General features: G+C 43.8%; 3 protein-coding genes across 7 annotated transcripts in view; 2 read left to right on the top strand and 1 right to left on the bottom strand.

Annotated features, from left to right (window-relative positions):
- LOC147246862 (CAP-Gly domain-containing linker protein 4) overlaps positions 1-16,416 on the bottom strand; it is a 29,166-nt gene extending 12,750 nt beyond the window's left edge. For 2 of the 5 annotated variants that reach the window (XM_086182132.1, XM_086182134.1), the window contains exons 1-9: positions 16,301-16,416; positions 12,103-12,249; positions 10,478-10,617; positions 9,947-10,040; positions 9,438-9,599; positions 8,121-8,239; positions 3,744-3,992; positions 494-629; positions 153-284 (exon numbers count right to left, since the gene is read on the bottom strand). In XM_086182132.1, the coding sequence (XP_086038258.1) occupies positions 153-284; positions 494-629; positions 3,744-3,992; positions 8,121-8,239; positions 9,438-9,599; positions 9,947-10,040; positions 10,478-10,617; positions 12,103-12,229 (1,159 nt within the window). In that variant the 5' untranslated portion in view covers positions 12,230-12,249; positions 16,301-16,416. Of the gene's footprint in view, positions 1-152; positions 285-493; positions 630-3,743; positions 3,993-8,120; positions 8,240-9,437; positions 9,600-9,946; positions 10,041-10,477; positions 10,618-12,102; positions 12,275-16,300 lie in introns of all 5 variants that reach the window. The other 3 variants (XM_086182133.1, XM_086182136.1, XM_086182135.1) reach the window with 2 other exon arrangements.
- cimip5 (ciliary microtubule inner protein 5) lies at positions 15,992-19,428 on the top strand. The gene is made up of 3 exons (XM_086182137.1): positions 15,992-17,272; positions 17,365-17,404; positions 17,690-19,428. The coding sequence occupies exons 1-3, from the start codon at positions 17,055-17,057 to the stop codon at positions 17,885-17,887; spliced, it is 456 nt and encodes a 151-aa protein (XP_086038263.1). The 5' UTR covers positions 15,992-17,054; the 3' UTR covers positions 17,888-19,428.
- A 596-nt stretch (positions 19,429-20,024) lies between these two features.
- Positions 20,025-26,251, top strand: slc66a3 (solute carrier family 66 member 3). Its single transcript, XM_086181828.1, has 7 exons — positions 20,025-20,280; positions 22,130-22,212; positions 22,901-22,970; positions 23,064-23,121; positions 23,346-23,466; positions 24,974-25,015; positions 25,829-26,251. The coding sequence occupies exons 1-7, from the start codon at positions 20,135-20,137 to the stop codon at positions 25,924-25,926; spliced, it is 618 nt and encodes a 205-aa protein (XP_086037954.1). The 5' UTR covers positions 20,025-20,134; the 3' UTR covers positions 25,927-26,251.
- The last annotated feature ends 15 nt before the right edge of the window (positions 26,252-26,266 follow it).

The following is a 26,266-nucleotide window of genomic DNA, read 5'->3' as shown; positions in this document are numbered from 1 at the left end:
AACACATGAGTAAACCCCCGTGCTGACCTGGAGCTCAGTTTGAGTCATGATGTCAGTGCTCATCCAGCCGTGACTCTCTTGTGTTAGGTACGACAAACCTATCTTTTCTGTTAGCATGTCTAGATTTAGCAAACACGCTCAGATGAATGTACCTGTGTTAACCTTGGCGTTGATGCGGGACAAGTCAATGCGACGAGGGGGACGTGCGGGCACAGACGTCTTCATCGTGCTGCTTTTATGTCTTTCCAGGGGTTTGCTTACTTTGGAGAGAGGAGCAAAGATTCCTGAGGGGGACAAACAAAAAAACATATGTTTCTTGAATATATTTGAAACATATATTTGAATTGATGCCTCTCACACACACACACACACACACACACACACACACACACACATACACATTTACACACATATGCACAGACACAGACACAGACACACACACACACACACACACACACACACACACACACACACAAATAAAAATGAGACCTACCATGTTTGCTTCGGCAGGTGAAATACTGAACGCCTGCAACTGAGCCATCATTCTTTCCCTCCGGTTTGTCCAGCTCCACCCCGGCCCAGAGCCCCCCTGAGAACTCAGTGCTGCCACAGAAACGCAGGGTTCCCACCTGCGAATACAAATTCACATTGTGTAACTGACACAGGGGATTTGTTAACTATAACGTATGGGCTGCAATAAAAGAAACCAGTCCAGTGTCATTCAAAATTATGTCAACTGCACTAAATTGCAAATGGGACAAGGAAAAAGGGGGGGCACGATCAAAACTGTGTCTCTGCCTCGTTTTAGAGACGATATCACAGTCAGTTAAAATCCTTACTTTATTACTGTCAACAGGTAAGATGCCTACGACATGTGCATGGAGAGAATACAACAGAAATGTGTTTTTACATATTGTGTCACTGACTTTTAGGCAGCCATGTTTAAAGGCATAAAATGCACCATGAAATACCACACTTGGGAGTTTGAAGCTCTTTATGTCTCTTGAATACGGCGTTGTCGATCATAGCGCCGGCTTTGTTCTTCCAGTGACTGCATTTACACTTCAACAATAAGAAAAGTGGTGATAATTTAGGAAGAATATCTTGCCAAAAAAAACAAAAAAACAAACTTTAAATCCCATAACTGTTTGCTCGCCACAGAGCTTATTTTCGACAATAATGCAAAACTCAATTTGTTTTTGGTGGAGGGAACCTATGCTGATGCCAATATCCAGGTTAGCAGGTTAGATACCTCCAACAGTACATGTGCTAACCTAAATGTAAGTAAAGTGGAACATGGCAGTGTTGGATAAAAATGAATGAGGCCATTGTGCAAACGATTACTGCAAAATTGGACCACAATTACCTTTCATTTGTGTAATTTACATTCACCGCTGACACAATCAACAGCTTCCTCATCCACCATTTTTAAAAGTTTGGAAATCCGTCGGTGACCCTCTCTCTCCCTCTGAGAATTGTCTGTTATTTTATTCACAACTCTTTCCCATCCGAGCACAAACAACATTCCATCTCCGTCACAATTGGAGATATGTCAGACATAACCTTAAATGCTTGAAGAATGCCAAAAGGGTGTTGCTTAGCAACTGGAAACTTAATTTTTTTGGTGTTTGAATAAAATTATTGTAGAAAATGTAACCAAAGCCTCTGTCTTTTTGAGGATAAACCCCTGCACAGCTTTATTGCACAGGTGGGATTCAGATCTGATAACAATCCCTTTAATGTATTTTTGCTTTTCCATCCATTTATGCTGGGAATTTTATGCATTTTTAATGTAGAAAATAGCTGTAAGTGATAGTAATGGGTTTGTGCTATCAATCATTCAGAGGTAAAAATATCAGGACGTTCTCTTGCAATTCTCACAAATAGCACAGCAGAGATTACAACTCTATTTTATTCGCAAAAGCAAATAAGAGCCGGCCTGCCACTGAGCAACCATGTCAGTGCTCTGTGTGTATTAGTGAGTCTGCTTTACTTCCTGATATGCCTCTAATGCACAGAACCTGAGCAGTTCCAACATGGACATTTGGATAACAGCAGAAATGGGTTTCGGGGGGTGTCCAGCTGTGTCAGATGCGCCATCAAAGACAGCTGGCTGTATTTGCAGGATGAGAAGCCACTGAGGGATCAGGTCTTTGTCAATGCACTTGTGAGTCACACAGACTTGTCTGGCTCTGAGACAAACATGAACATCCCGGAGGAAAATAGCAGGTGTGATGTCACTGCCATCGGTTTGCAGGATGGAACAAAATTCCACCACCATCGGCCACTTCAGACGTACCGCCTTGGTGGACACATATGGAAAAATCTCGGTTCTGGCAAGAGGGGCATCCAGCTTTCTCAAGAGCAAATGTTAAACTGATACATGTAGATAAGAAGCTTGAGATCAGCACATGCGCCACATGTGCCTCTTCCCCAGTGGGTTCCTCAAAAGAGGGGCAACACAAGTGATGGAAAACTGTTCAGTATTCCTCTGCTTTTAAAAGGGGATCAGCTATGACCTGTAATATAGTTTAAAGATGATTTATTCGTTAAAAAGGTACATAGGGTTGCTTAAATTAGAATATATATTTCTGTCTCTGCATCATAAGCCAGAGGATTAGGTGGAACAAAGGTTGAACATTGGATGAACCAAGATAATTTTTGGTGGTCAAAGGTCAAGGACACACATTGCTGAGGAAAACAACCGTGATGCAATATTTGTAGTGGGTCATCGAGCCATGTTGGAGAGTTTCTCCTCTTTCAAATGTGAAATTTCAATTCCTTCTATTAGCACTGTGATAATGATTCAGAAACAGTAGCCGTTAGCCTCTTATTCACAGAGTGACAGATCACCACCAAATGAAGCATCTGGGGATTTGCTGTTTTGTTCAGATCACAATTTGATGGGGGCAACTTAAAAAAGTAAAGTGTGAATCTTTTGAATAGATTCAGAGTCAAAAACAGGATAAAATCGTTGGAAAATATCTGACATTAAAAAAAACCAACAACAACCAATTACACAGTCCTCAATTATTGGGGAACACATTTAAGTTATTAAAATGCTAATGCTGGTAGTTAAGCTAACAGTTTCATTAGCAACTCCGTGAAGGGAAAGAAAAGGTAAGAGAAGACAAAGGGAGATGCCCCTGTTTTGTCTGTGGTTACGAGGCCTAGCACATTTGAATTAGGTATGAGTTGAATGCAGCCCATGAGAGAAAGAGCTTCATACCCCGTTTACTTTGAAGACAACACGTGGGGGACTACAGCTTTCCTTGCATGCACCACTCTCACACTGCTGCAAGGAAATATGCTAGGGAGGTGTACACTCACTTGATCATCACGTCCTGCTATAATACCACTGTCACACCAGTGCGCTCCTCAGATATGTTTATGAAAAAAATGTGCTTCTTTTGCTTCTTGGGTACTGAAAAACAGGATTCTTGAGTTCACGAACAACGTTTATTCACCCCCCCTTCTGCAGCAGCTCTTTGTGATTACAGAATGCAGGAAGAGCCAGCCGCATATATTTCTCCTGATACGTCAGTTGCCATTAGCTTCAAACTAAACATATGTGGCAAGCTCTTTCTGCAATCTGGAGAACTTAAGACATGTATTTGTGAGTACTTTGGGCAAAGTATGGCTTTGAGACTATGAGCCGTACGTAATTGTTCTACTGCTCACTCTCCAAATGAGTGGAGATACTTCAGGTTGTTCTCTCCCTGAGGCAGTGACCTACCACGCACCTTCTGCCCAGCGATCACCACACGGTCACCTAGTCGTATTCCCAGTGTGGCGAGCTGGATCCTGGCCTTATCAGAAAGAGCAGGAGGGGACTGCACCTGCAGCGTGAGGGGCAGGGGGGAGCTAGGCCGCGGTAAAGCCTCTCTCAGTAAAGTCCGCAGCTCTTTGGCCAAAGTAGCTGCATCTGCCATCTCCAAGGGCATGTCAAGGGGGTCAGGCACCACGTCAGCCGGGCATTGGCCTTTTTCATTCTGTACAGGGAAAACAATAAAAAGTGTGAGCATATGAGAGACAGCAGCTGTGCAAAGCCATCAGAAGAGTCTGCACTCTATATTGGAGGCCTGTCGAAAATTTTAGAAAATGCTTATAGCAATATGTATCAGAAAAGATGTAGGAGGAGGCCGGTTCGCTCACAATAAATCATGCTACAGACGCATCTTCACAGGAGGAGACTCGGATTAATGTACTGACCAGAGACCGTGAAATGCTATTAAAATTCGCAGATTCGGCCCTGAGAGGTTTCTGATGTGTATGCCTTTTGATTCTGCGTCTCCTGCCCTCGGCAGAAGGAACCGGTATCTAACACTTTGCTCCTAAAATTTTGAGGAATAATCTGCCTTAAAGATGATGTCCACTGTCCCAGAAACAATGCCGGGTAAATGGGATTGTAAGCCATGTGCCGAACCCAAACATCTGATGACTCTCCTTTGGTTCTGACTGGTAGTGGAGGACCAATGATAAACATCTTAGCATTCACTGTGTGTTCAACAGATCCATTAAGTTGTTCCTAGACCTCTAGCTGTGGCTTCCAAATATTCTCTGTGGTTTCTATGTGCTCTGTGAGATCTTTCACAGTTGCAGCCTCATTGTGTGGGATCCTTCCAATCACATCAGAGACCATATCCCAGGGGAAGCAGTACATTATCACAATTCTTACTGCAGAGTCACAATCGGAGCTGAGGCCTAGTTGTTAGCTTTCCCTGAAGCCTACTACATCAAGACTAATTCTTACCCTGCTGTGTGGGGATGAGAGGTTATCCATAATCTAACAGAGTTCTAGTGTCCAATAAATCATTTGCAAACCTGGCTTCATCGTCTCATGTCCCCCTAGAATACTGTTACAAAAATGCCAAGATTTAAAAGCAGCATCTAGTCACGGAAATAATCTAATATCATAATCAAAAATTAGGATACACCATAAATGTTTTATCATCGAATCGTGGCCTTCATCTAACTCAAATGGGGAGGTATATAAAGATTCCCACCCCTGTACGGAGCTCATTCAGCACTGCTGTACCGGAGTAATTGGGGCACACTGGTGTTTGCCATCGCCTCCAGCAACAACACGAGTGGTCTTTGATACACATCAAAAGGGGCTTGCCTTTCATTGCCAACACCAGTCGCTCACATGTTGTAACACCGAGCTCATGAACACGCCTGCTTAATCTACAACAGTGATGAGAGGGTCTGGCTTTGTGTGCTTCTGCGTCAGTGTTTGACAGGACCAGTTCAGGAAACGAATGTTCATCCTGCTGATTTTGCTCATTTTCTTGGTGTATTAAATTCATGCAACTTCACATTTTATCAGTGGTCAACATACTGATTTGTTCTTGCTTTATCTGAGAGGATATTCAACGATAAACAGAAAAAAAATACTCTGATTTTTCACACCCTTCTATTTAAAACAGTCCATACACGATTCACCACATGCACATAACTCTCAGCAATGTTACAGAAAAACAGTAAGTAAATCATCTCAACCTTGTTAACATCATACTGTCAGCACTGCCTCCATAAATTGATAGCTGATCAAATTCACAGGTACTGCACACTCGTGACAATGTCTAAGTTTCCAACAACTTTTAATATCGATGGAGATATGTGGAGAAATTGTTCCCCCCTAAAATCCAGTTAGACTTGCAAAAAGTGAACCGTCAACTTCACAATCCTCCACAGCAACGTGATCCTAATGGAATGAATTTTCGGTTGTCGTAGCTATTGAGTCATAAGATATCTGTTAAGGGATGCATGAAAGGCCAGCAACAATTTTGTTTTTCCTTCCTTGAAAAACTTTCCACTGCTCAAACCTAATGTTTGTTATGACAAATCTCTACAGGGCCAGAAAAGAAATATCAAATTAAACCACTTCCAAGACTGACCTTTACTCCGCTTGGCTCTAGCAGTGAGCTTTTTACAGATCTGCCAGCCGCCAACAGCCATTTTTCAATACAAATTTGGTAGAGAGAGCATTTTAGTACATCACAAATCAATGCACTAAATTAATTAAATAACGGCATATGGTGGCTGATGAAATTAAACCTACAACACCAGGCACTTTGCATACTAGTGCGCAAAAATAATACCTTCACATTGTCTGAGAAAGTTTTTACAGTCCTGTGCTTGTTGCTGTGTACTCGCATGTTGAAGCTGCATACACATGCTTTGACATATATAACGTTCTGTTAACATAATTGGCCCTCAGGAAGTGGATTATTGCAGAAAAACAAATATGGAAGAGCAATATCGGAACCTATTAAAAAAGATGCAGCGGATCTCTTTTGCTAATTGGCAGCAACACATATACTTATAAACCTTGAATAATGAAGCAGAGAGGAAATCTCAAAATGGCAATTTAACCTTAGTTGGCACAATAAGCATCTGTAAGTTTCCACGTAAGTTTCTACCGTTGCAAAATGGTACAAATATCACATATTAGCAAACTCTTTCACAGCTGAATATCCATTTAAAAAGTATCTTTGTTAGTTGCTTCCATCACAATACAAGACAACTGCGGGTAACTCAGTCTGAGACAACCAGAACCAGGAGAATAAAAATGTACTGTAATGCAAGAAGTCCAGGACAAACTGCAATATCAGACTGATGTAGTCTGCAGTGCCAACCTGCAGTCTGATTAAACCAGAAACAAACTTGGGATTCTACAAATTTAATTCGCATTTTTCATGTTTTTTTGTATTCATAGGTCTGTTGTTATTATCATTATTGTTATTATTATTATCATTATCATCATTATTATTGTTATTATCATCATTCTGCTTCTTCTGTTCAGCCCTGCGCTGAATAGAGGATTTTTTTTTAAAAGGTTATCAATATTTTCATCAGCCAGCATTTAAATGATCTGAGGGCTTTGCATGCATTCACACACTAGAAATCAAAGAGTCCCCACACTCGTCTCTGAACAGGGCTGTTAATGGAGAGCGGTGCATGGTGCTATGGTGACATCCGGTGGGAGAAACAGAGCATGCAAGAGCCAGGTGACATTTCTGTTCAGCAACTTAACAGAATCTGATAAAAAAAAAAAAAACTTTTGCAACATGGAAAGGATCATGATGGTGTATTGAGGTGTGAATTATCTGGTAGCAACTGAATAACAAAAAGGGCTTTAACAGACTTTATGGCTGTGATGCTGAGAATGTACTGTGAATTTGACAGCTCAAGGCTGCTCAGCAAAGCTCTCCGCTAGGGTTTTAAATGACTGCAGTTGAGAGGCACACGGCACACAGACTGTCACATCCACTGAATACACTTTAGGGAAATTTGTGATTCAATAACTGCCTTTCTTTGTTAACCACCAGCCGACTCACACAATGACCAACAAAAGATGTGAAAAATATGAAAAAGAAAAAAATATGTCATCTGGGAGGTTCTGAGAGAGAAGCAAAGGCTCAACTTAGTAGAAAGGTCTCCAAATGAAGAGATTTTGTGTTAAATTAAAGGGCAAAGCTTGAGTTTTATACACACACAAACACACACACACACACACACACACACACATTCTGGGCTGTTTTCTTCTCTCCATTTGCACATCACCAATTGCACCCGATCATATAAGCAGTCTTGTTCATTACTCCCCCTCCTACGCCGCTGTGGGCCACACCGTAGACTCCCACAAGCTTCCTCCATCACACGTGGAGTCGTCAACTCCATCTTTTCACCTGACGGCGAGGAGTTTCACCAGGAGGAGGCAGCGCATGGGAGGATCACCATTTGAAAATCCCATCAATAAATCAACTCATCCCCAGCAGCCAGCATACCGTATCCAACATACAACAGTCTCAACAAATGGCTGCAACTGGGCATGTAAACCCACAAGCAGTGAACACCACTAGTTCACTACATCCAGGAGAACACTTATTATCTTATATTAGCTGGAACAAGTCCAAATACGTCCAGAGGAAAATTAAAAAGCTGAATGTGTCAGAGAACCAAACTGTAATTGATTTTACTGTGCCTGAAGTATGGGCTCTATTGGGAATTCATAGTGTACATATTAAACTTGCCACCTGCAAAAAAACAGTCAGGGACACATTCTTGAATCCAGCGTATGTGTTTGAGTGTGTGTCTGAGCGGCAGTGACTTACTCTGAAAGCAGCGTTGGCGCCCAGCTCAAGGAGACATTTGACAGCAGATGTACACAAGTTGGATGCAGCAATGTGGAGGGCGGTGCCGAAGTCAAAGTCGCTGCAGGTGGCGTCTACGTCTACAAAACAACGTCAATCAGGAGAGATCAGTGTCACGCAGTTTCAAATGCTCTTCTTAGGGATTGTTGTGTCTTTCTGACACTTAAGGATGATTAAGTATTTTTGATTAACAATTTAAAAACACAGACAGAAGATTTATGACATTATGTGCACTTAGTGGAAAGGAAATCAGACAATATTGAGACCTTACAGAACAACGTCCCGTCCCTTCATGCAAGTGTTGCTACATTAGAGTACCAGTGCGTAGGACTTAGGGGGATCTATTCGTTAAAATCACCTGACAGAAATTGTTGGGTTTTCATTTGGAGGTGAGAACCTTTAACCTCAAGATTCAATTAATGATTCAGAAGGCAGTGATTCAATAACTACCGCTGGTGCCCAGGTAGTAATCAGCCTATTACTTGCCTACCAACACAGAAGTTGCTGGTTTGCTCCCTTCCGGTTATAGTTTGTTTGTTTTGAGCTGAAATCAAAGTCTTTGTGGATTACTGAGCATGCAGGTTGATAACTAAGAAGTAGATCACTACAGACGACAGTCAAGCCCCAGGCTGAATAGAAGTGGCTGGCTCCTTCTGCACTCTGGAATCATAAAGAAGTGATGCAGGAGGGAAAGAATGTCTTCCTGAACTCAATACACCTCTTTTTGAGTACTTAAGCAAAAAAACAACAAAAAAACAACACTTTTTTGGCAAAGTACTGCTTTAACTGTGTTCACATTGGCACTCGTGATTTCAAAGAATCTCACAATACTTATAAACAATAATATTATCAACCTGCATTCAACTCCTGCAGCCGCTCTCCATCTACTCACACAGCCGCATAGAACTCATTGCCAGTGGGTTTACAGGACAATATCCAGATGAATCCACTGATCCAGAAACCCTTTAACATTCCCTACAATTAAACAGCAGCACAGCCTCACGAAAATAGAACCACCACCTTCCTGACTACAACTAAATATCACAAGCTTCATAAATGGGCTGCATTGCAGAGGAGTTTTGAATGGCACTGTGTGTGTGTGTGTGTGTGTGTGTGTGTGTGTGTGTGTGTGTGTGCGCGCGCACCAAGCAACTCAGTGTATCTCAGTGACAAAAGGATGATGAATTACTGAGGCTCTAATCCCCACTGAACTTGCCTTTGAAAATAGAAATGTTTGCCCTGCAACACTGTGCTCTTTGATTGCAGCAGCGCTCTTACCTCCAGGCTGGGAGGTCTGCAACACCACCCGAATGAGCTGGGGCACATCGAAGTAGGCGGCGTAGTGCAGGGCCCTCATGTTGGTCCAGCGTGAGCGGAGGTTAGGATCAGCACCCAGAGCCAGGAGCTGCCGGGCAAAACTAGCTGCTGTCTCTGCATCACCTGAGGAACAAAACAATGATAATTGGGGGGGGGACCAATAGTACATAAACAGGACCAGCGTGTTGGGAGTGTAATACTAAATGAACTGAACTCCATTTCCTTTTTTGCGACATTATGGCAGTTTGCGTAAAATTCTTTTGACAATTAAATTAAAACAACCAGACACAGGACAATACTCTGGCTTTCATTCAAATATATTCTTAGTTTCAACTAAATTTTCAGAAGTTCAACAAAAAAATGTAGGCGTGTTTCCATACACATGGAAACATTAGGTGTTTGTTCATGGTGATGAGCTGTGGGTATCAGTATTGTGTTGGGATTTTGTTAACACCTGTGCTGATACTGACCGATGCCCGGGGCTCCAGCCTTGCAACAGTAGTGAAGAAGGCTCATATCAGTCAGGCCATCTCGGTCATTCACCCCGCAGCCTCTCTTCAGGATCTGTGCAAAGACAAGATATACAACGTGCTGTGTCACCGTGCAGAAATATTACATAATAAGCAATAAAGCGAAGCTCTGGGGTTCTGATCTGATCAGTGACAAACGAGCTTAGTCTCTCACAGCCCTACTCAATTCCGACTTTGGATGAGAACTGTTGTGTAAACAGACATCAAAACGAGGCATTATTTCTCGAGGGAAGCAGTTATTAAATGAGAGCGAGAGAATAATCGCCTGCTTTTACCCTTGAGGTAAATGCTTGACTGTGCAATTTAGAGCGCTGCGGCTTCTTTGCAAATCCAGGTGGAGACGTTTTATTTGAGGGGGGGATGCGCTGTTTGATTCCACCGTATTCTGATGTTTGCATTCATCAAATCGGGCTATGAGATTATCTTAATTTTCATATGTGTGGCAACTAAAAAAATACTTCCTGGCATCACCTCATTGCCAATGAGCTCGATGTTCTTCTGAACCTGGGGAACCCATTGCCTGAGGACAGCGAACAGCTCTGGTATGGTGGTGTTGGGGTCCAGCAGGACCTCCCTGCACTGGGGCTCACTGGGGTCAAAGAAGGAGAATTCTGGAGATGGAGGCGGGCAGAACACAAACAAGAAGCACATATTTACGATTAGCATCATAATCACCCCTTTTCAGTTTTCATATACATGAGGAAAACATCTGGAAGGAACACTTATGCCCATGAAGTTGATTTATTCTTTTTATAGAATTAGATTCCCACAACTGACAAAAAAATGAAGACAAATGCAATACTCAATGATCTTACACAAACTTTTTGACTGAGTTCTCTTAGGCCCTGGCTGGTTCCTCTGACATCAAAATGTATGAGATGGGAGGGGACACAGGGAATGTCTTTGGAGGTGACATGGTGGCTGGAAATATCGCCCTCCCTGCATCATCATTCTGAAGGCTCGCTGTTGCTTTGTCTTGTGACTTGGACACTCCTGCCAAACCCAGTGTAAGCATGCCAGTATGTCATATCCAAGTCTTTCCAACCGTCACCCCACACGCACCTCCCGTCTACCTTTGTCATCCCAAGTGCAACTAGAATAATAGATTTTCACAGCTCACAGAGTATCTGGTGACACCTGGAACCATTTTGATGAAACTCTTGAGCCTCATTGTTCCACAAGGGAGAGGGACCATAGTGACTTCACATTCTTGGAGGGTGTCTGAAGGCAAAGGTGTCAGACGCATTCGTCACTTTCACTGTTAAAAAAATTGCGACAAAATCCTCAGAGGTCACTTCTAATTAAGAGGGAGCACAGAGAGGGCACAGAGCACGAGAACGCTTTAGATGGCTGCTGTTCAAACATTTATACGGCTCCTCCACCACGTCGTGAACTATCTGTGGGTCTCGCTCCACCACAGGTACAGTTGTGGTGGGTCAGGTCAAGGCCTTGTGGCAGATGGAAGTCATTATATTCTTATTATCAACCAAAATAGATTTATGTTTTAAACAGTTGAAAAAGAACACACAGATGTGTGAATACAGGACATGAAAATGATATCATGTTCAAACCCCCCCCCCAGTTCTCCACAAACATGACGGGGTTAAAGTGCTATTTCATCCAAAAAAAAGTGTATTTTTGCCCTGAAGCACTCACAAATAGGAGTCTTCTGCTCATAAAGACGTTTTTCCTCCTGCACTTGTAACTCCAGAAAAACAAACATGCTATAACACTTACAGTTCGGCACTTCAGACTGGACGTGTTACTTTGTTTTTCGCTCAAACCAAAGTGTAGATCTCTGAGCTAACAGCTGAATAAAGAAGACATGGAGTCACAAAGAAGTAATGCAGAACCTATTTGTGAGGACTTGAAAGGCAGAATACACTTTTGGGGTCGGTATCACTTTAAGTGTTAACGCGTCGTCACCTACATCTGATCGTTAATTGACCTACGACAAAAACACAAAGGGAAAAAAGTTCATTCTAGTCATCACAGGGGATTTCCTTCATCGTGTGTTCAGCTTCACAGTAACTATATTAACTCTGTGTGTGTGTGTGTGTGTGTGTGTGTGTGTGTGTGTGTGTGTGCATCCTCACCACAGTCACTGGGCATGGGTGCAGAAGCCACCTGGTGGATAACTGGGCGCTGATGAGAGTAGAATCTAGTGTGGCAGCCCAGGGCAGCGTCCCCCTCCACAGGCTCTGAAACATCCTCCTTTGTCATCTCCCCCTCAGGGCCCGCGGCTGCAACGATATTAGTAGCCCTATTCTGAGAACACAAGTAGGTCTAATCTCAATAAAGCACTGACAACTGCACTTGACCTAAAAGGAGACATGACGTCACTAAAGCTTTGAAGTGAACTGACACCTTCCAGATAAAACAGAGAGTTTCTCATTTTGAGCCTCAGACTGTGCGTCACTCCTGACATGTCTTCTTATTGAAGATGGGGGGGGGGGGGGAGTGTTCCAGGCGGACAACTTATTAGGGATTCACCAAATTTGAGTTTTCCTCTATATTTTACAACTGATTTTGTGGGATAGCTGATTTGAACAAATTCAAAACAAGTTGATATATTCGCATTAACCATTAACACATGTTAACACCGTAAATTTAAAAAGAAGAGTTATTTGTATTTCCAAGCCCAAAACTTTTACAAAAGGCAGGCAATCTCAAATTTATTGCTGTTTCCTTATCATTTTTAAGGAGCAAACCTGAGCCAACATAAACATCAGTCATCAGATCAATAAATTCATAAACTGACCAATATTTGCCAATACCAATGACATGCTGATATCACATGCATCCCAACAAATGAAGCAATAATACACACAATACAATAATGATATTAATCATCCCTATAGCCTTATCAGTGCGGTACTCAGCCACACTACTGCTGAATCACAGGTAAATACTGTACGCACATTTTAAACTTTTACGCCAAACACTAGAGTCCATCACATTCTGGATTTTTGGAAAAAAAGCAATATCTCTGACTAATAATTCAGATATTGATTCCTTATTTAATATGTTTTATCTTTGAATGTATGACAAAAATGGACATGTAAGACAGAAAGCTTATCAAACCAAAAAGATATTAGACCTCAGGATTACAAAATGAGGATAACAAATGCCAATAATCAAAGCTAATTTCCTACACAAGACTTCAAACTAGCCTGACCTTTAACATGTGCAAGAAGAAGGGAAACCAGACAGATTTAAGAAGCTGAAATACAGTTGAACAACACACACTCTCACACACACGGCTGGGAAGGCAACACTGAGCCGTAAATCTCCCCAACACAGCAACACTCACTGTCATTCTCTCCTTTATCCTGTTTTTTGATGACCTCCATGAGTCTCCCAGTCCAGCTAAGCTAAAATCAAGTGGGCAAGAACTGAATCCAGCAAGACCTCAAACTAAGCAAATAGACTGCTGTCCCCTCCTCGAACTCCCAACTACACACCTTTTCTGTCCGATTATACTCTGCTGATCCCCTGACTCTCTGGTCGAGAGGCTATTTACAGCCTGCACACTTTCAAGGCATGTTGTTACTGACTCTCTGGCTGGAATGTCCCACTCACTTTCCGGCCAGTTGCACTGCGACCCTGCTGCCACCTCCTCGGAGTGGTCAACCATGAGACCCACAACGCAGAGAATGTGACAGCAGGGAGACAGTGCAAACAAACACTGTAAAAGAGCAGCAAAGCGGGCTTTGGGATTAAGAGGGCTGTCTGTCACCCTGAGCTCACCCTGAGGGTCGAATCCTCTTCTGCAGCAGGCAGCATCGTACCTGTCGACGTAGCAGTGACGCCCAGACACATTCAGGAAGAAAGGTGAGCCTCACCTGAGCACTTTTTCTATGTTCTATGTGTCATAATTAGGTTGTAACTAGTATCCAGTATCTGACATTCGCATTGGCTAGGCCAGCCAAATTACACATCCATCATCCATCCATCATCTTCTTCCGTTTATTCCTTACTAGTAAGGGTCGCGGGGGGTTCACCCTGGACAGGTCGCCAGTCCATCGCAGGGCCAACATACAGAGAAGAACAACCATTCACACTCACATTCATACCTACAGTCAATTTAGAGTATTAATCAGCCTCGTCCCCAAATTGCATGTCTTTGGACTGTGGAGGAAGCCGGAGTACCAGAGAGAACCCACGCAGGAACAGGGAGAACATGGAGACTCACACAGAAAGATACCGGAAACCCGGAACCTTCTTGCTGTGAGGCCACAGTGCTGACCACTGCACCACCATGCAGCCCCCAAATTAGCCAATTTTTAAAAAAAAATATTTATTTTAATAAAGTATATCAGCCAATTTATCAGCTATCAACATTTTTTTCCTCCCCAATATGACCAATATCAGCCCCAAAACTCTAATATTGTTGGTTGGGCTCTTGCTGCAACAGAACAGTGTATCACATTATGCAGAATATATTGCAGTGACAGGAAGGCAACGAGCTAACAGAAGCCTTTTTTTTTTCCACACCAGACATGGTAGGTTACCCAAGGTGTAAAGTTACCCAGTAAGCTAACAGTGCACCAGTATGACTCATACATTACTGTGGTTTGTACCACCTACTATTCATATCAAGTGCAAGTCAAGTAGAGAATCTCGGTATTTGATGTATATTAGTATATTAAACACACACAGTAAATGCCAAAAGCGTTGATTCCTTGGCACTATTGGATCTATGTAAGCAGGATGAGTTCCCTTGTGTTTTTTTTAACAGACTGACAAGAGAGTTGGACTTGAGAGTGTCTGACTATTTGGCACTGGGGCAGACTAAATATAATAAACAATATCAGAGGAAACGTTCAGTCTTGTGCTCCTATTTACTTTTCAATTTTAAAAAAACTATTAAAATGACAAAGGTGTGGATGTTGTGAGGCTCTGCTTAAGTCAGTAGAACTCTGCAGCACCACAATACTTCATTTAGACAGGTATTTTGAGACTTATTATCCCTAAAGCAAATACTGCACCTGCACCACTGTATTAGGCCTAATACAACAAATTACTGTCCAGCTAATAAAATAAACAACACTGTAACATATATTGATTTCTATTTTCCCCTATGTATGCAATTTTTTTGTGTGTTCCAGTACTTTGGAATCTTGAGTACATTTCAGAGCAGGCAAAACAGCATTTCGCTCACATCAAACATGAACATTGGAGGATGTGGTAAGTGAAACCATTTCAAATTAAGTCACACCTCCTTCCTTCCTGCTACCCGGCATGCAAATGTACTTTTTCTGACAAACAGCAGTGCAGTAGGCTTCCTTCACAACAGCCACACTGACATAAATGAGTGAACACAGATGTTACTAATCCCATTAAATGTGACCCAAACAAAGAAGAACAATCAACAATGGGATTAGTAACACCTGTGTTTACCTGCTGTATCACATCAGAACGGCTGCTGTGAAAAAGCTCTCGGATGAACTGAGTTGGACAACAGCTATATTTCATTTGTTGCAAGGCAGATTGATCAATTTATAAAATATAATATGAGACTGCACCTCTGAAAGCATGACTAGTAAATACCCTCCTGTTTCAGGTGTTCCCACATATCTTATCTACTTATGGATGCATTTATTCTTATCATCAATTAATATACATTATGGTAACGTTCCACAAGTCCCAGCATCACTTCAGTAACAGGAGCTCAAAACACCTGTGTGCATCACACTCACTTACAATTCACTTGCCTTTGTGGGTAATATCACAGGTACCTACTAATATACCCAGAAATTTCACTTTACATTTTGCAATATTGTGGAACTAACCATTTATAATCAATATTAATGAAGTAGGTCAGCCTCCTAATCGCCACACATTTATAGCACTAAAGGTAGCAGAAGCTATTAGCCACTCACATGTCCTATAAACGTGTTTACACAAATGTCATTTGCCATATATAGCGGACGTGAAACAGTTAACATTAGCCGGCTAGCATATGTTCAAATGCTGGGGTCGCTCTGTCAAGATGGTCTGTGGGAGTAAAACATCGTCATTAAACCGTGTTCTTTCACGTCCAGGTTTTATAAATGTACAATTAAGGCATTAGCAGTCGCTGTGATTTTATTAGCCTTCATTGTGAAACAAGTTGCCAAGAGAGAGAAGAGAGTCATATTCACTCCCGTTAGCTCTTCTGAGGTAACTTCATCCTATTTAGCTCAAATTTGACAATTAGCCTTCAAGCTAATGACAAATAAACATGACATTAAATGTCCATGTAAAGGCGAGAAGCAAACTGTGCAGTAAATTAATAATTGTTAGCGGTACCTTGACCTCGCTGCTTGCTTTATTTCGCTCATTTGAAATATCTGGGCTAGAGGCGAGTTTAATATCCGCCAATTCTAACGGGTATGCTACATAGCTAAGGTACTTCCGGTTTTAGCATGCTGTTTCAGAATAAAAGAGGATGCTGTGACTTCCGCTAACCAAAACATACGAAATAATTACCACATCTTTTTGCAGGCATTTTCTGTAAAATTCTGATTAAAAAGGGGGGTGAATAATGACGCGCCTGAGTGTCAAAATTTTGATGATTTAAAAAACAATAATAAACAAAAATTGCATTTGTTTTCAACTCAAATTTTTAAATTATAAAATGAGCCTCCGTTCCATTTTTAATTTCCTTAACTTACTCAATTTATTTAAAGCACTAAAATTAAATAACGATACAAACTGACCTTTTTGGTTAAAAAAAAGATTTGTGTTTATTTGAAAAAAAAAACCTGCTGCAGGGAGGCTATGTGTGCATGAACAAGAATTACGAATTTCCAATATCTGCATTCACTTGATTAAAAAAACATTTTCGTTTCGTTATATTTACAGAGCGAGTGTCTTTTTCTGCCCGTTTTCTATCATATTGTTAGAGTGTTGTTATTTACCAAAGGCTAGCTTAGACGTCATTCCCCGCAATCGGTCTCCATGGAAACGCAAACAAAAGTAGGACTGCAGTGATTTGGTGCGAGGCTCTCTCTGGTTACTCGGTGAGATAAAAGTCACAAAGTTGATCAACATCGGAACAAAAATGGACTTGACCAACGTTAGACGCGCATCCTCCGCGGGCTACCGGTTACCGGAGAGAGTTAACGGCACCAGGCCGGTACCGAGCCAGCCAGCCACGGGCAGAACGCGCCACGCTGAAGGAGACGCGGCATCCGCGACAGCAGACACGGGGGACCCGGTTAAACAGGACCAGGTGTGGAAGGAGCTGGTGTGGGGGGAGAGGAGGGGAGTCCGGGAGTGGTGAGTAGAACCAGAACCGTCCCGCCATCATTAGAACATGTCAGAACAGGACCGGACCACCACCGATATGACGACCGTTAATTCTTCTGTAGGGAGAAGAACTGGAGCTTTCTGAGGAATTATGACCAGAGGGTAAGTGTGTGTGTGTGTGTGTGTGTGTGTGTGTGTGTGTGTGTGTGTGTGTGTGTGTTGCGAAATTGCTTTGGATAAGGACAAAACAAAAAAGGTAACACTTGTTATAATAAATGGATGATGATCATTAAACCCAGTGCGTAGTTTGTGACGTGTGGCACCCAGGAGGGGCAGGATGAGGTGTTGTAGCCCTCAAGGTTCCACACCACCCTTCACTCCTTAGGGTTAAAAACGCCATAAATCATTGTGATAGATTTTGACAAAATCGCCCCCGTGTGTTTGCAGGGACAGCTGAAGACCCCCGAGTCTTTCCCCGGCTACGTGTCGCTCTTCTCTGATCGCGTCCCCAACACCACCAACCAGATGTTTGGCAGCAGGCTGTCCAGCCCCCTGGGGAGGGAGCTGATCAGAGTGGACCGGCTGTTACCCTGGTATGGGAGCCATCACAGGCGCAAGCAGGACCCAGAGATCCTGCCGTTCTAGGCAGCTGGGAGACGAGCCTCCCTCCCCCCAGCTGGACCGTCCACAGCTCAGCTGGTCTCCACTGATTCTGGACTCAACACAGCTGGACTGATCATATTCACAGCACCTACAGGCACTGTGCTGATCAATTGACTACAGAGGATTATGTTGAAGTGATGCTTCACGCAGGCTATTTTCCATTTCAAGTAGTCACTAATCAGTGTCTTGAGCTCACAGATGTTTTTTTCCTCTCCTTCATCGCTTCTTTATGAAACCAGAATGCAGGCAGAGCCAGCAACCTACATTTAGCTTGAAGCTAATAACATCTGACAGCTAATAACAGCAAAATTGTCCAAAAGCATCATTTCATGAACTCTGAAGCATGCAGTCTGGTACCAGCCACATCCTCTCTATCCAGCTGCAATCTCAGCACTCCACAACCACTGTGGTGAGAGCTCAAAACAAATGAAATATCTCAGCTGCTCTCCGTTAGCTTCAAGCTAAATGTAGCTGGCTGGCTCTTTCTGCAGTCTGGGGACGCAGGAGGGGATACAAATATTCGGTGAGAGCTTGAGACACCCATGTGTGGGTCGTTGAAAAGAAAAACTCCCCTTTGAGACTGAAGCTTTAAAGGCTTTTTCTCAGCTCTGAAGAGCGCAGACAGATCCCATCCACGCCACCTGAGCGCCATCAAGATTTAATCAGACACTTGATGATCCAACCAGATCCCTGATCAAATTTGAATGAGTGAAAGGTTGTCAGTCTAAGGCTTGGGTCACCAGTAGCGACGCAGGAGACGCGCGCTGAGGCTCAGAGGCAGGAATGATGTCAATTATTGAACAACAGGCCGACTAAGTGATGCTTTTTCTCTTTTTTTCTTTAACTTTAAAATGCCTAAAAGACATGTTACATATTTAACCAGGATGTAAGCCATTCTTCCACGGTGGAGCCACGGAAGTAAACTCATGCTGTCGTGATTTTTGATGATGATGATGATGATGATGATGATGATGATGATGATGATGATGATGAAGCTTTACGTGTACCCACCTGCACTTTGTGAGGAAGACAGAATATCTCAGGTTTTTAAAAAAGTCCCAGAGGAGGAGGAAGGGGGGGGGGTAGTTTTGCAAGATCCCGCAACAGTTTCACCGGTCACCATGGTTACGGGTTACGGCGCGAAAGCCAAAACTGACCGGATTTTGTTTTGAGATTTACTTGAAATGTAAAGATGTGAAACTCCTGCCTGCTTCTGGTAAATGAGAGACGCCTGACGAGAACAGCGGCTCCCGCTGGAGTTTATCAGCGACAGGTTGAGTTTTCACTCAGACCTGCAGCGCTTTTGCAGGAACATTTCAATTTTTGTCATTTGTAGATTTTTTTTTTCATGTTTTGCCTCTCCCGTGTCCTTCATGTTGCTTCATAGGATTTCTGTTCCTTTGCCTTCCAGTTCTACATTTTGATGACGTGTAATTTCGTGCTGTTGTTGTGAATTGTTGCTCTCTTGTCTGAATTTGCTTTGAAAATGTCAAAGTACAATAAAACTGACTAAGTTCTCCTCAGACGGTTGTGACCCGGATGTTGATCCGTTGCTGCGTTAGAATAAACATTTTTGCTGATGTGCTCTGATTGCTTTTGAGACTCATCAGGAGAAAAAGACTTACATTATTAGGAATGTTAGAACTATAAAATTGTAATTCTTTATTTATGAAGCTTTTAATTTACACTTTCAAACATCATGAGAGCAGCACACAAGAGTCATAAAAAACACAGTAAGGAGTCACAGATGGAACCTGCTCTTCTCGAGAAAGTCGAGCGTCTTTCTCCTAAAACTCGTGTTCAAAACCATCCAATCAACTTTCAGTGGATGTGTACGGAAGTGAGAAAAATGCCGTCTGGTACGAAATCCCCTAAAAGTCACGGGGGGAAAAGACAAAAACAAAAGGAAGTCCACTCACGTAGTCTTCAAAATAAAGGTCTCACTCTTTCTATCTGGGCATCTGTCCCGCTTGAACAGGCACCAGTCCTCTCTGCGCTTTTAACGTCCGTTTTACTTGTTTTTTTTATCATCAGCAAAAAAGTTGTACTTACGTGTGATTATCATCCAAACGTGTTTATATTATTTTATTTTGAAAGTTAGGGAACGGAAATGGCAGGTGAAACCCGCAGTTTTAACACCGGTGGCGGGGCAGGGACGTCTCATCGCTGCGAGTTCGGGACCATCTTCAGAGCGATCCGTAAGTCTGACGTGCGACTTTCCGTGAGAAGATGCAGTCGGACGCGCTGTTGCACGTCGCCAACGTCAGCACGCTGCTGGTGTGCATGGTGCTGAAGTTCCCGCAGATCTTCGTCCTGATGCGGGCCAAGTCAGCGAGCGGAGTCAGCCTGAACAGCCTCATCCTGGAGCTCAGCGGGTAGGTCCTTGCAGCCGCCGCGGCTGCTGCAGGAGCGAGCCGGACGCTTTCAGACAAAGGGAAAAGTTTGCCCTGCATGCGGGTTTGTAGGCCAAACCACTAAAAAGTGCCATTCAGATACCTGCAGCAGCCACGAGACGCTACTATATTAAAGCCTGTTCCCACAATTTAGTCATTTTTTAAGTCAGGATGTGTAAAATTATTTCTAAATTTAATGATTAGTGGCCATGAGCTGAAGCTTGTTCTCTCAATGTCAATATAACCGGAGCCCTCATTCATTTAAGTTGTGGACGTGAGATGGAACCTGTCTCTCGCCTCAGGATCAGGACAAATGACACTGATGGCACCCAAATATGGCAGGATTGAATGATGAATCTTCTCTTTTCTTTGAGCTCACATGATGGAGCTCCTTCTCAGGGTTTTGTTGTTCTGAGGGGATATAACTTGTCAGCTCATTTTAACTAATTTGTGTCCCTTCAGTGTATTTTTTTTTTTTTTTATACCTGGTGTCTTCAACATAACTAAAACCAGGGACCAAATTAAATCTTGTGGCTTCCATATATGTTTTTTTGTCCGGATGCCTGCACACATTTTCCTCCTCTAGGCCACTTCAGGGTTCCGTACCTCAGAGCAGGCCTCAGCTGAGGACCGAGGGTCTGAGCTCCGGGTCACGCGGGCTGTCAGGCTGGTGTGTTGTCACCTCGGCACGGCGACTCACAGAATCAGAGCAGCACATCAGTTCTGGATTTATTTGATTTATTTATTTATTTTTTTGAGCGTGAGCAGGAAGTCTGATCAAATGCAGACTTAATCTCAGCAGCTGATTTGAGTTTATCAGACTCAGCAGCCAGCCAGGCAGGAGTTTTACTTTCTGTATAATTTGATCTCAGACTTTGTGTACGACTGCATCGTTTCTCAGTGACCTGTGTTTCCTCTGTGCCTGACAGTGGCTGCACTGTCCGCACCACCTCTACAGTTGGTGAGTGACTGCACTGAGCATGCTCCAGACAAGTAGCCCACCTCTAAAGCTGCACGGGCCAGGAGTTTCTGCCTCTAAAACAAATCAAATTTCCCTCCACAACAACGGAACACTGCACCTCACCTGAGGATGAGGCCCCGTTTGGTCCTAAAGAGTGAGATTCTTTCTCTAGGACAAAAAAAATGTTTTCCCTCTGTTCATAAAGTTGTCATGAAAAATATAATTTTAGCCCCCCCCCCCCCCCCAACTCAGAAAGTCACACTGAGGAAAAAAGAATATCCTTCATTTTCAGTAAAAATGTGTCGGCTTCATCCCTAAAAAGGGGGACTTGTTCTCGGGTGAAGGTGCTGCGCTTCGGTCCAGGAAATCACCAGAAGGACTCCACTTCAGCGCAACGCCTCGATTATAAAAGCATGAGAATTCACCTTTTATAGCTCCTTCTACTTACTGATCCACATCTCTGATTGCTGGTGATCCTCTTCACTTACTTTTGGATTCATAATACATTTTAAAAACACCCCCCCCGCCCCCCTAAATTGCAGTGAGCAACGGCGTTGACCTCTGTGACACGGTGACCGTGTCCTCCTCCATGTCGCGGTGAAACGACTCAGTGCAGCTTTAGTTTGGGTTGTTCATCACCATCCCTGCCCCCAGCTCACCTGCACATTCATGCACTGCCATGTAAACATGACATGCGGCATGATCCTCCACTGATGATGATGATGATGAAGGCCACAGGGGCCGACACTGCGGCGTCCTGCCCGGCATGAACGGCTGATTCTCACCCTCATGGCTTTGAGTGATCGTCGAGCTCTCGGTCGTTCCGACTTCCGAAGAACGTGACAGAACCTGACCCCGTCTGTCCTACAGGTTCATCGTGTTTGTGACGTACCAGATGTACTACGACTACCCTCCCCCCACGTACCTGGAGTACCCCATCCTCATCGCTCAAGGTGAGTTGTCTCTTGTCCAATCCACTGGATTATAGGGACGTTTGGATCGTCTGCCACTGATTTACTTTTTTAATTTCTGAGATTGTTTGGTGTTTTTCAGACAGGCCCTGAACTCCAGTCCCTTATTATTCAGCAGTTTGCAGACTTGTAACAAAGAAGATTAAAGCGATAATTCACCCGGAAATAACTTGCAAATACGGGTCTCCAGCTCACTGACCCCCCCCCCTCCCCCCCGCAACACTTCTGTGTGACTCCAGAGGGCAGTACGAGCCAGCCACGTGTCGTTAGCTGGAGGCTAATGGAAACTTGAGCAAAAAAACAACAACAAAAAAAGCCCGCCTGTTTCCAAACTCTCAGGCGCATTTTCGGATATAATCCACGCCTTCTTTGTCCAGCCGCGTGCTCGGTTATCCACAAACACCACGACCGTAATGTGTCTGGTTGCTTCACGGCGGCGGCGCAGAGCCGGAGGTGTTCTTGTTAGCTGCTTGGTTGTGAGCAACTGCCATCTTTTTTTGAAAGACACTTTGAAACTCACAAGTGTGGTGTTTACTGATGTGTTGTTATGCTTTGGAACAAAACTGAACCGTGAAATTCACACTTGACACTCGCGGTCGGTGGAGCGTTGGAGGAGGAGTTCCAACACTGAGCTCACCTTCTGTCAAACCATGTGATGTGATTTCCTCAGATGTCATCCTGCTGCTGCTGATTCTTCACTACAGCGGCAGCCTGCACCACAGCTTCATCTACGCCCTGGTGTATCCTTCCGCCGCAGTTTCACTCTAACGTGACTAAGAGTGTTTCACTCTCACGTGGGAACCTTTTTGAAGCCTTAACGCCCCCGTGCTCAGCTTCCTCGGGGGTTGGAGGCTCCTCACGGTGGAGAAGTGGATCATAGATTTGGCGATGGTAATACTTTCATTCACCCCCACACACAGAGCTGACAGGTCATCAGTCAGGAGCAATGAGGCGAGAGTGAAAGTTATCCAGCCATCCGGACTTCATAAATGCCAAACGGTCGTTCTGGTAAATGAGGTGGAAGCGGCTGAAGGCAGCGGTTCAGGGAGGGCGGCGTCACCTCACAGCTACTGAGACAGGAAGATGGTTTAAACTGACTTCCTGTCTCTCCACAGAGCCTGTGCACCTTCATCAGTGCAGCGAGTAAGTTCGCACAGCTGCAGTGTCTGTGGAGGTCAAAGGACGCGGGGCAGGTGAGCGCCCTCTCCTGGGGGCTGGCGACATATACATGTATCGGTGAGTGCTTTTAAACTGTTGCTGTGAGATACAAGTGTGAAAGATGCTATCAGGCTGCATGGAACGACGGTGGCGTTGAACTGTGTTATGGTTTATTTTTTGTTAGCTTGTTTCGAGCTAATTGGCGTGCTTTAGCCGGGTCCAACACTGAACCCATGCGGTGACCTAATCATTTGTGACACTGCTGACACAAAATCAGAGTCACAGAGCGAAACGACACGATGGTTCCAACGTAGAACAAACCAGCAGTCCTGCTTTTTTTAAGAGGAGTTGTGAATCGGTCGCGCCACCCATCAGGATCACCACTTCAACGTGTGAGTCCACAGAGCAGCAGAAACAAAGAGTGACAGGTACGGAGCCCTGGAGAGGCCACACAGGAGATTCCTGTTGGTGGGAGAGGAAGTTATTTCAGGCCATGAGATACAACTTGTTCCCTCAATTTAATTAATATATAATTTGTTGTTCCCTCCTTTTTTTTTTTAAATTGCTGAGTAAGTTAAATCTCCTGGCCTGATAATACTCTTTTCCATTGCCACAAATGTCTCTTTGGCCAGCCCCCAGCTCTGTAGCGGCCTGTTGGTCATGGTATCGCCCCCTGGTGGCTGCTCTGGCTTCCTGCAGTGGAACAGGAGACTCCTCCCTGCTCCCTCTGCAGACTCATCACAGGGAAGAACTTTCAGGTCCAGGTTTTCCACGTGCCTCTTGTGTAAGTTGTTTACTCAGCGGAGCATGATGGATGAGGTGAGACTCGCTCCTCAACGTGAAAACAACCTTCAAACTCGGCGGCTGCACATTCATCATCCTGTACCGGGAGGCTGAGCACAGAGGGGAGCGGCAGCTGGACTGCTCTTCATTTGGAAGGAGCAGCTCTGTAGTTGAGGACGCTGCAGCCTCCTCCCTTCCCTCGGTGTTGTAGTCATCATGACTGGCTGCCGGCAAGCTAGCACAGCTGATTCTGTTCTGATGCAGCAGCAGAGGAATCAGGCTGTGGCTGCCGCCGCCGCCACTGGCTCACATCTTAACATTTCTGAAGATTTCTCCTTCTCCAGAGTTCAGTTTCACCAGTAAACCCACTACTTCCTTCCCCTGCAGACACAAATGTTTCGTGTCCTCCATCTCGGTCCGGACCTGTCGACCTGATCGAGCCAAAGACAGACATGCGGGTGTTAACGTGCTCAACTGATCATGAATTGATGACTTGAAGGTTGAGACTTGGTGTGAACATCCCTCGTCTGGAGGATCTTGAATTCATAGCTTAATTATACAAAACCTCCAGTTCAGGTTGATGGAGTCTTGAATAGTTTTGATCTGAAACAGTTAAAATGTTTGAAAATAAACTTTGCCTGTGAACACTTTCCCAGTAACCCCAGAGGAGACTCCCTCCTGCCCAGTTACCCTTCATGAATATGAGTTTGGCCATTCACTCGCCTCCTAATCTCAGAAGTTGAACCCTTCAGTGGATAAACATGAACAGGAAGCCACTAACTTGTTGTCCTGATTGTTGCAGTACGGATTTACACCACCATGGTGACGACGGGGGACACGCAGGGTGAGTCCAGCTGACCGGGACACAAGGGCAGAGTTTCTATCCATGTTCTTGAGGGAGTAATTCAGTGGATTTATGACTATAATGATTTTTGTGGATCAGTAGTTTCACTGAGGAAACTGCAGTTCTCAGGTTTGAAGAAGCAAGCGAGAAAACCGAGGCCCAAAAGACCAAAGTGTGGCTTTCACAGTCACGTGTGAACTGGTTTTTCTGAGAATGTTACCTGCATATTCAACATTTTATATCTTACTGTAGTTTTTTTGAAGGATTTACATATTCTGTCGATGGAACAAATACAGCCAACATGTAGTTGGACGTCGGAAATGAACCAGACTTGTTTAGAAAGACGTGAAAGTGAAGCAAGAACGAGTTTTAAAGTCTGGGTGAAGTCGGTGGGTTTTCAGTGAAACACAGAGGTCAACGGTAGCTTCAGGCACTTTTTAACTTTTGGCTCTAAGGCATAAAATATGGAGGTAAATCATGAAGTTTGAGGCTTTTTAAAATGGCGGTTGCGAACAAGTGGTTAACCAACACTTCTGAGGTTAACACGGCTTCATCGTTACTTTCAATGTTAACCACAACTCTGGTTCTATAAACGTAGGCAGACAATTTTGAAGTGTATTTGGCTCTTTGAGGCGTCTTTCTGCCTTACTGCTAACATTCTTCGCAGCTAAGCTCGCTAGCAGCAATCTGGCCAACGGCTAACCATTTCCTAAAGCGTTGGCGCGTTCCTTTAACTGGTCGATGAGTCACACGCTGCATGACTGGGATGAACCTGTGACGCAGAGTCTAACCACACCTCTCTGCTTGGTCCAGTTCTGGTGCGGTTCTTGGTGATGACCTTGCTGAACATGTGGGTTCTCCTCAGCGTTCTCCACTACCAGAGACGCAGCAGCTCCAAGAAGGAGGACTGAGAGCTTGGCCTGCTCCTCCTCCTCTTCCTCACCGACTCCTGCAGCTATGATTAAAAAAAAAAAAAAATCACCCAGTAAATGTTTTTACATCGCTTTTACCTCAGTTTGACCCACGCAAACTTTTTAATTGCATTCCAAAACTGCCGCAAAGGAAAGCACACCAGTAATTTTTCCATTCTGTTTGTCACCGAGTAGCAAAAAGGAGAAAAAACAAAAACCTGTACATCTGAAATCTTCCTCCTCAGGATAAATACTGTATTTTAATTAGCTTTTCTAACTGTCAAATGATGTTGTAATAAACCAAACATTTTAACATCTTGTAGTCTTCCTTGCCCGGAGG

The sequence above is a fragment of the Aulostomus chinensis genome, chromosome 17 (assembly GCF_037954235.1).
Source record: "Aulostomus chinensis isolate RoL2024-O1b breed Wild chromosome 17, RoL_Achi_v1.0, whole genome shotgun sequence".
NCBI lineage: Eukaryota > Metazoa > Chordata > Actinopteri > Syngnathiformes > Aulostomidae > Aulostomus > Aulostomus chinensis.
Note: the sequence above shows the minus strand (reverse complement) of the source record. Positions and strands in the feature narration are given on the sequence as shown.

Bases quoted from the DNA above. Each gene is read 5' to 3' on its own strand.
- cimip5 (XM_086182137.1), top strand. From the start codon at position 17,055: ATGGACTTGACCAACGTTAGACGCGCATCCTCCGCGGGCTACCGGTTA. The intron at 17,273-17,364 runs GTGAGTAGAACC...ATTCTTCTGTAG, and splicing joins AGGAGGGGAGTCCGGGAGTG to GGAGAAGAACTGGAGCTTTC. The intron at 17,405-17,689 runs GTAAGTGTGTGT...GTGTGTTTGCAG, and splicing joins TGAGGAATTATGACCAGAGG to GGACAGCTGAAGACCCCCGA.
- slc66a3 (XM_086181828.1), top strand. From the start codon at position 20,135: ATGCAGTCGGACGCGCTGTTGCACGTCGCCAACGTCAGCACGCTGCTG. The intron at 22,213-22,900 runs GTGAGTTGTCTC...TGATTTCCTCAG, and splicing joins CCCCATCCTCATCGCTCAAG to ATGTCATCCTGCTGCTGCTG. The intron at 23,467-24,973 runs GTGAGTGCTTTT...TGATTGTTGCAG, and splicing joins GGCGACATATACATGTATCG to TACGGATTTACACCACCATG.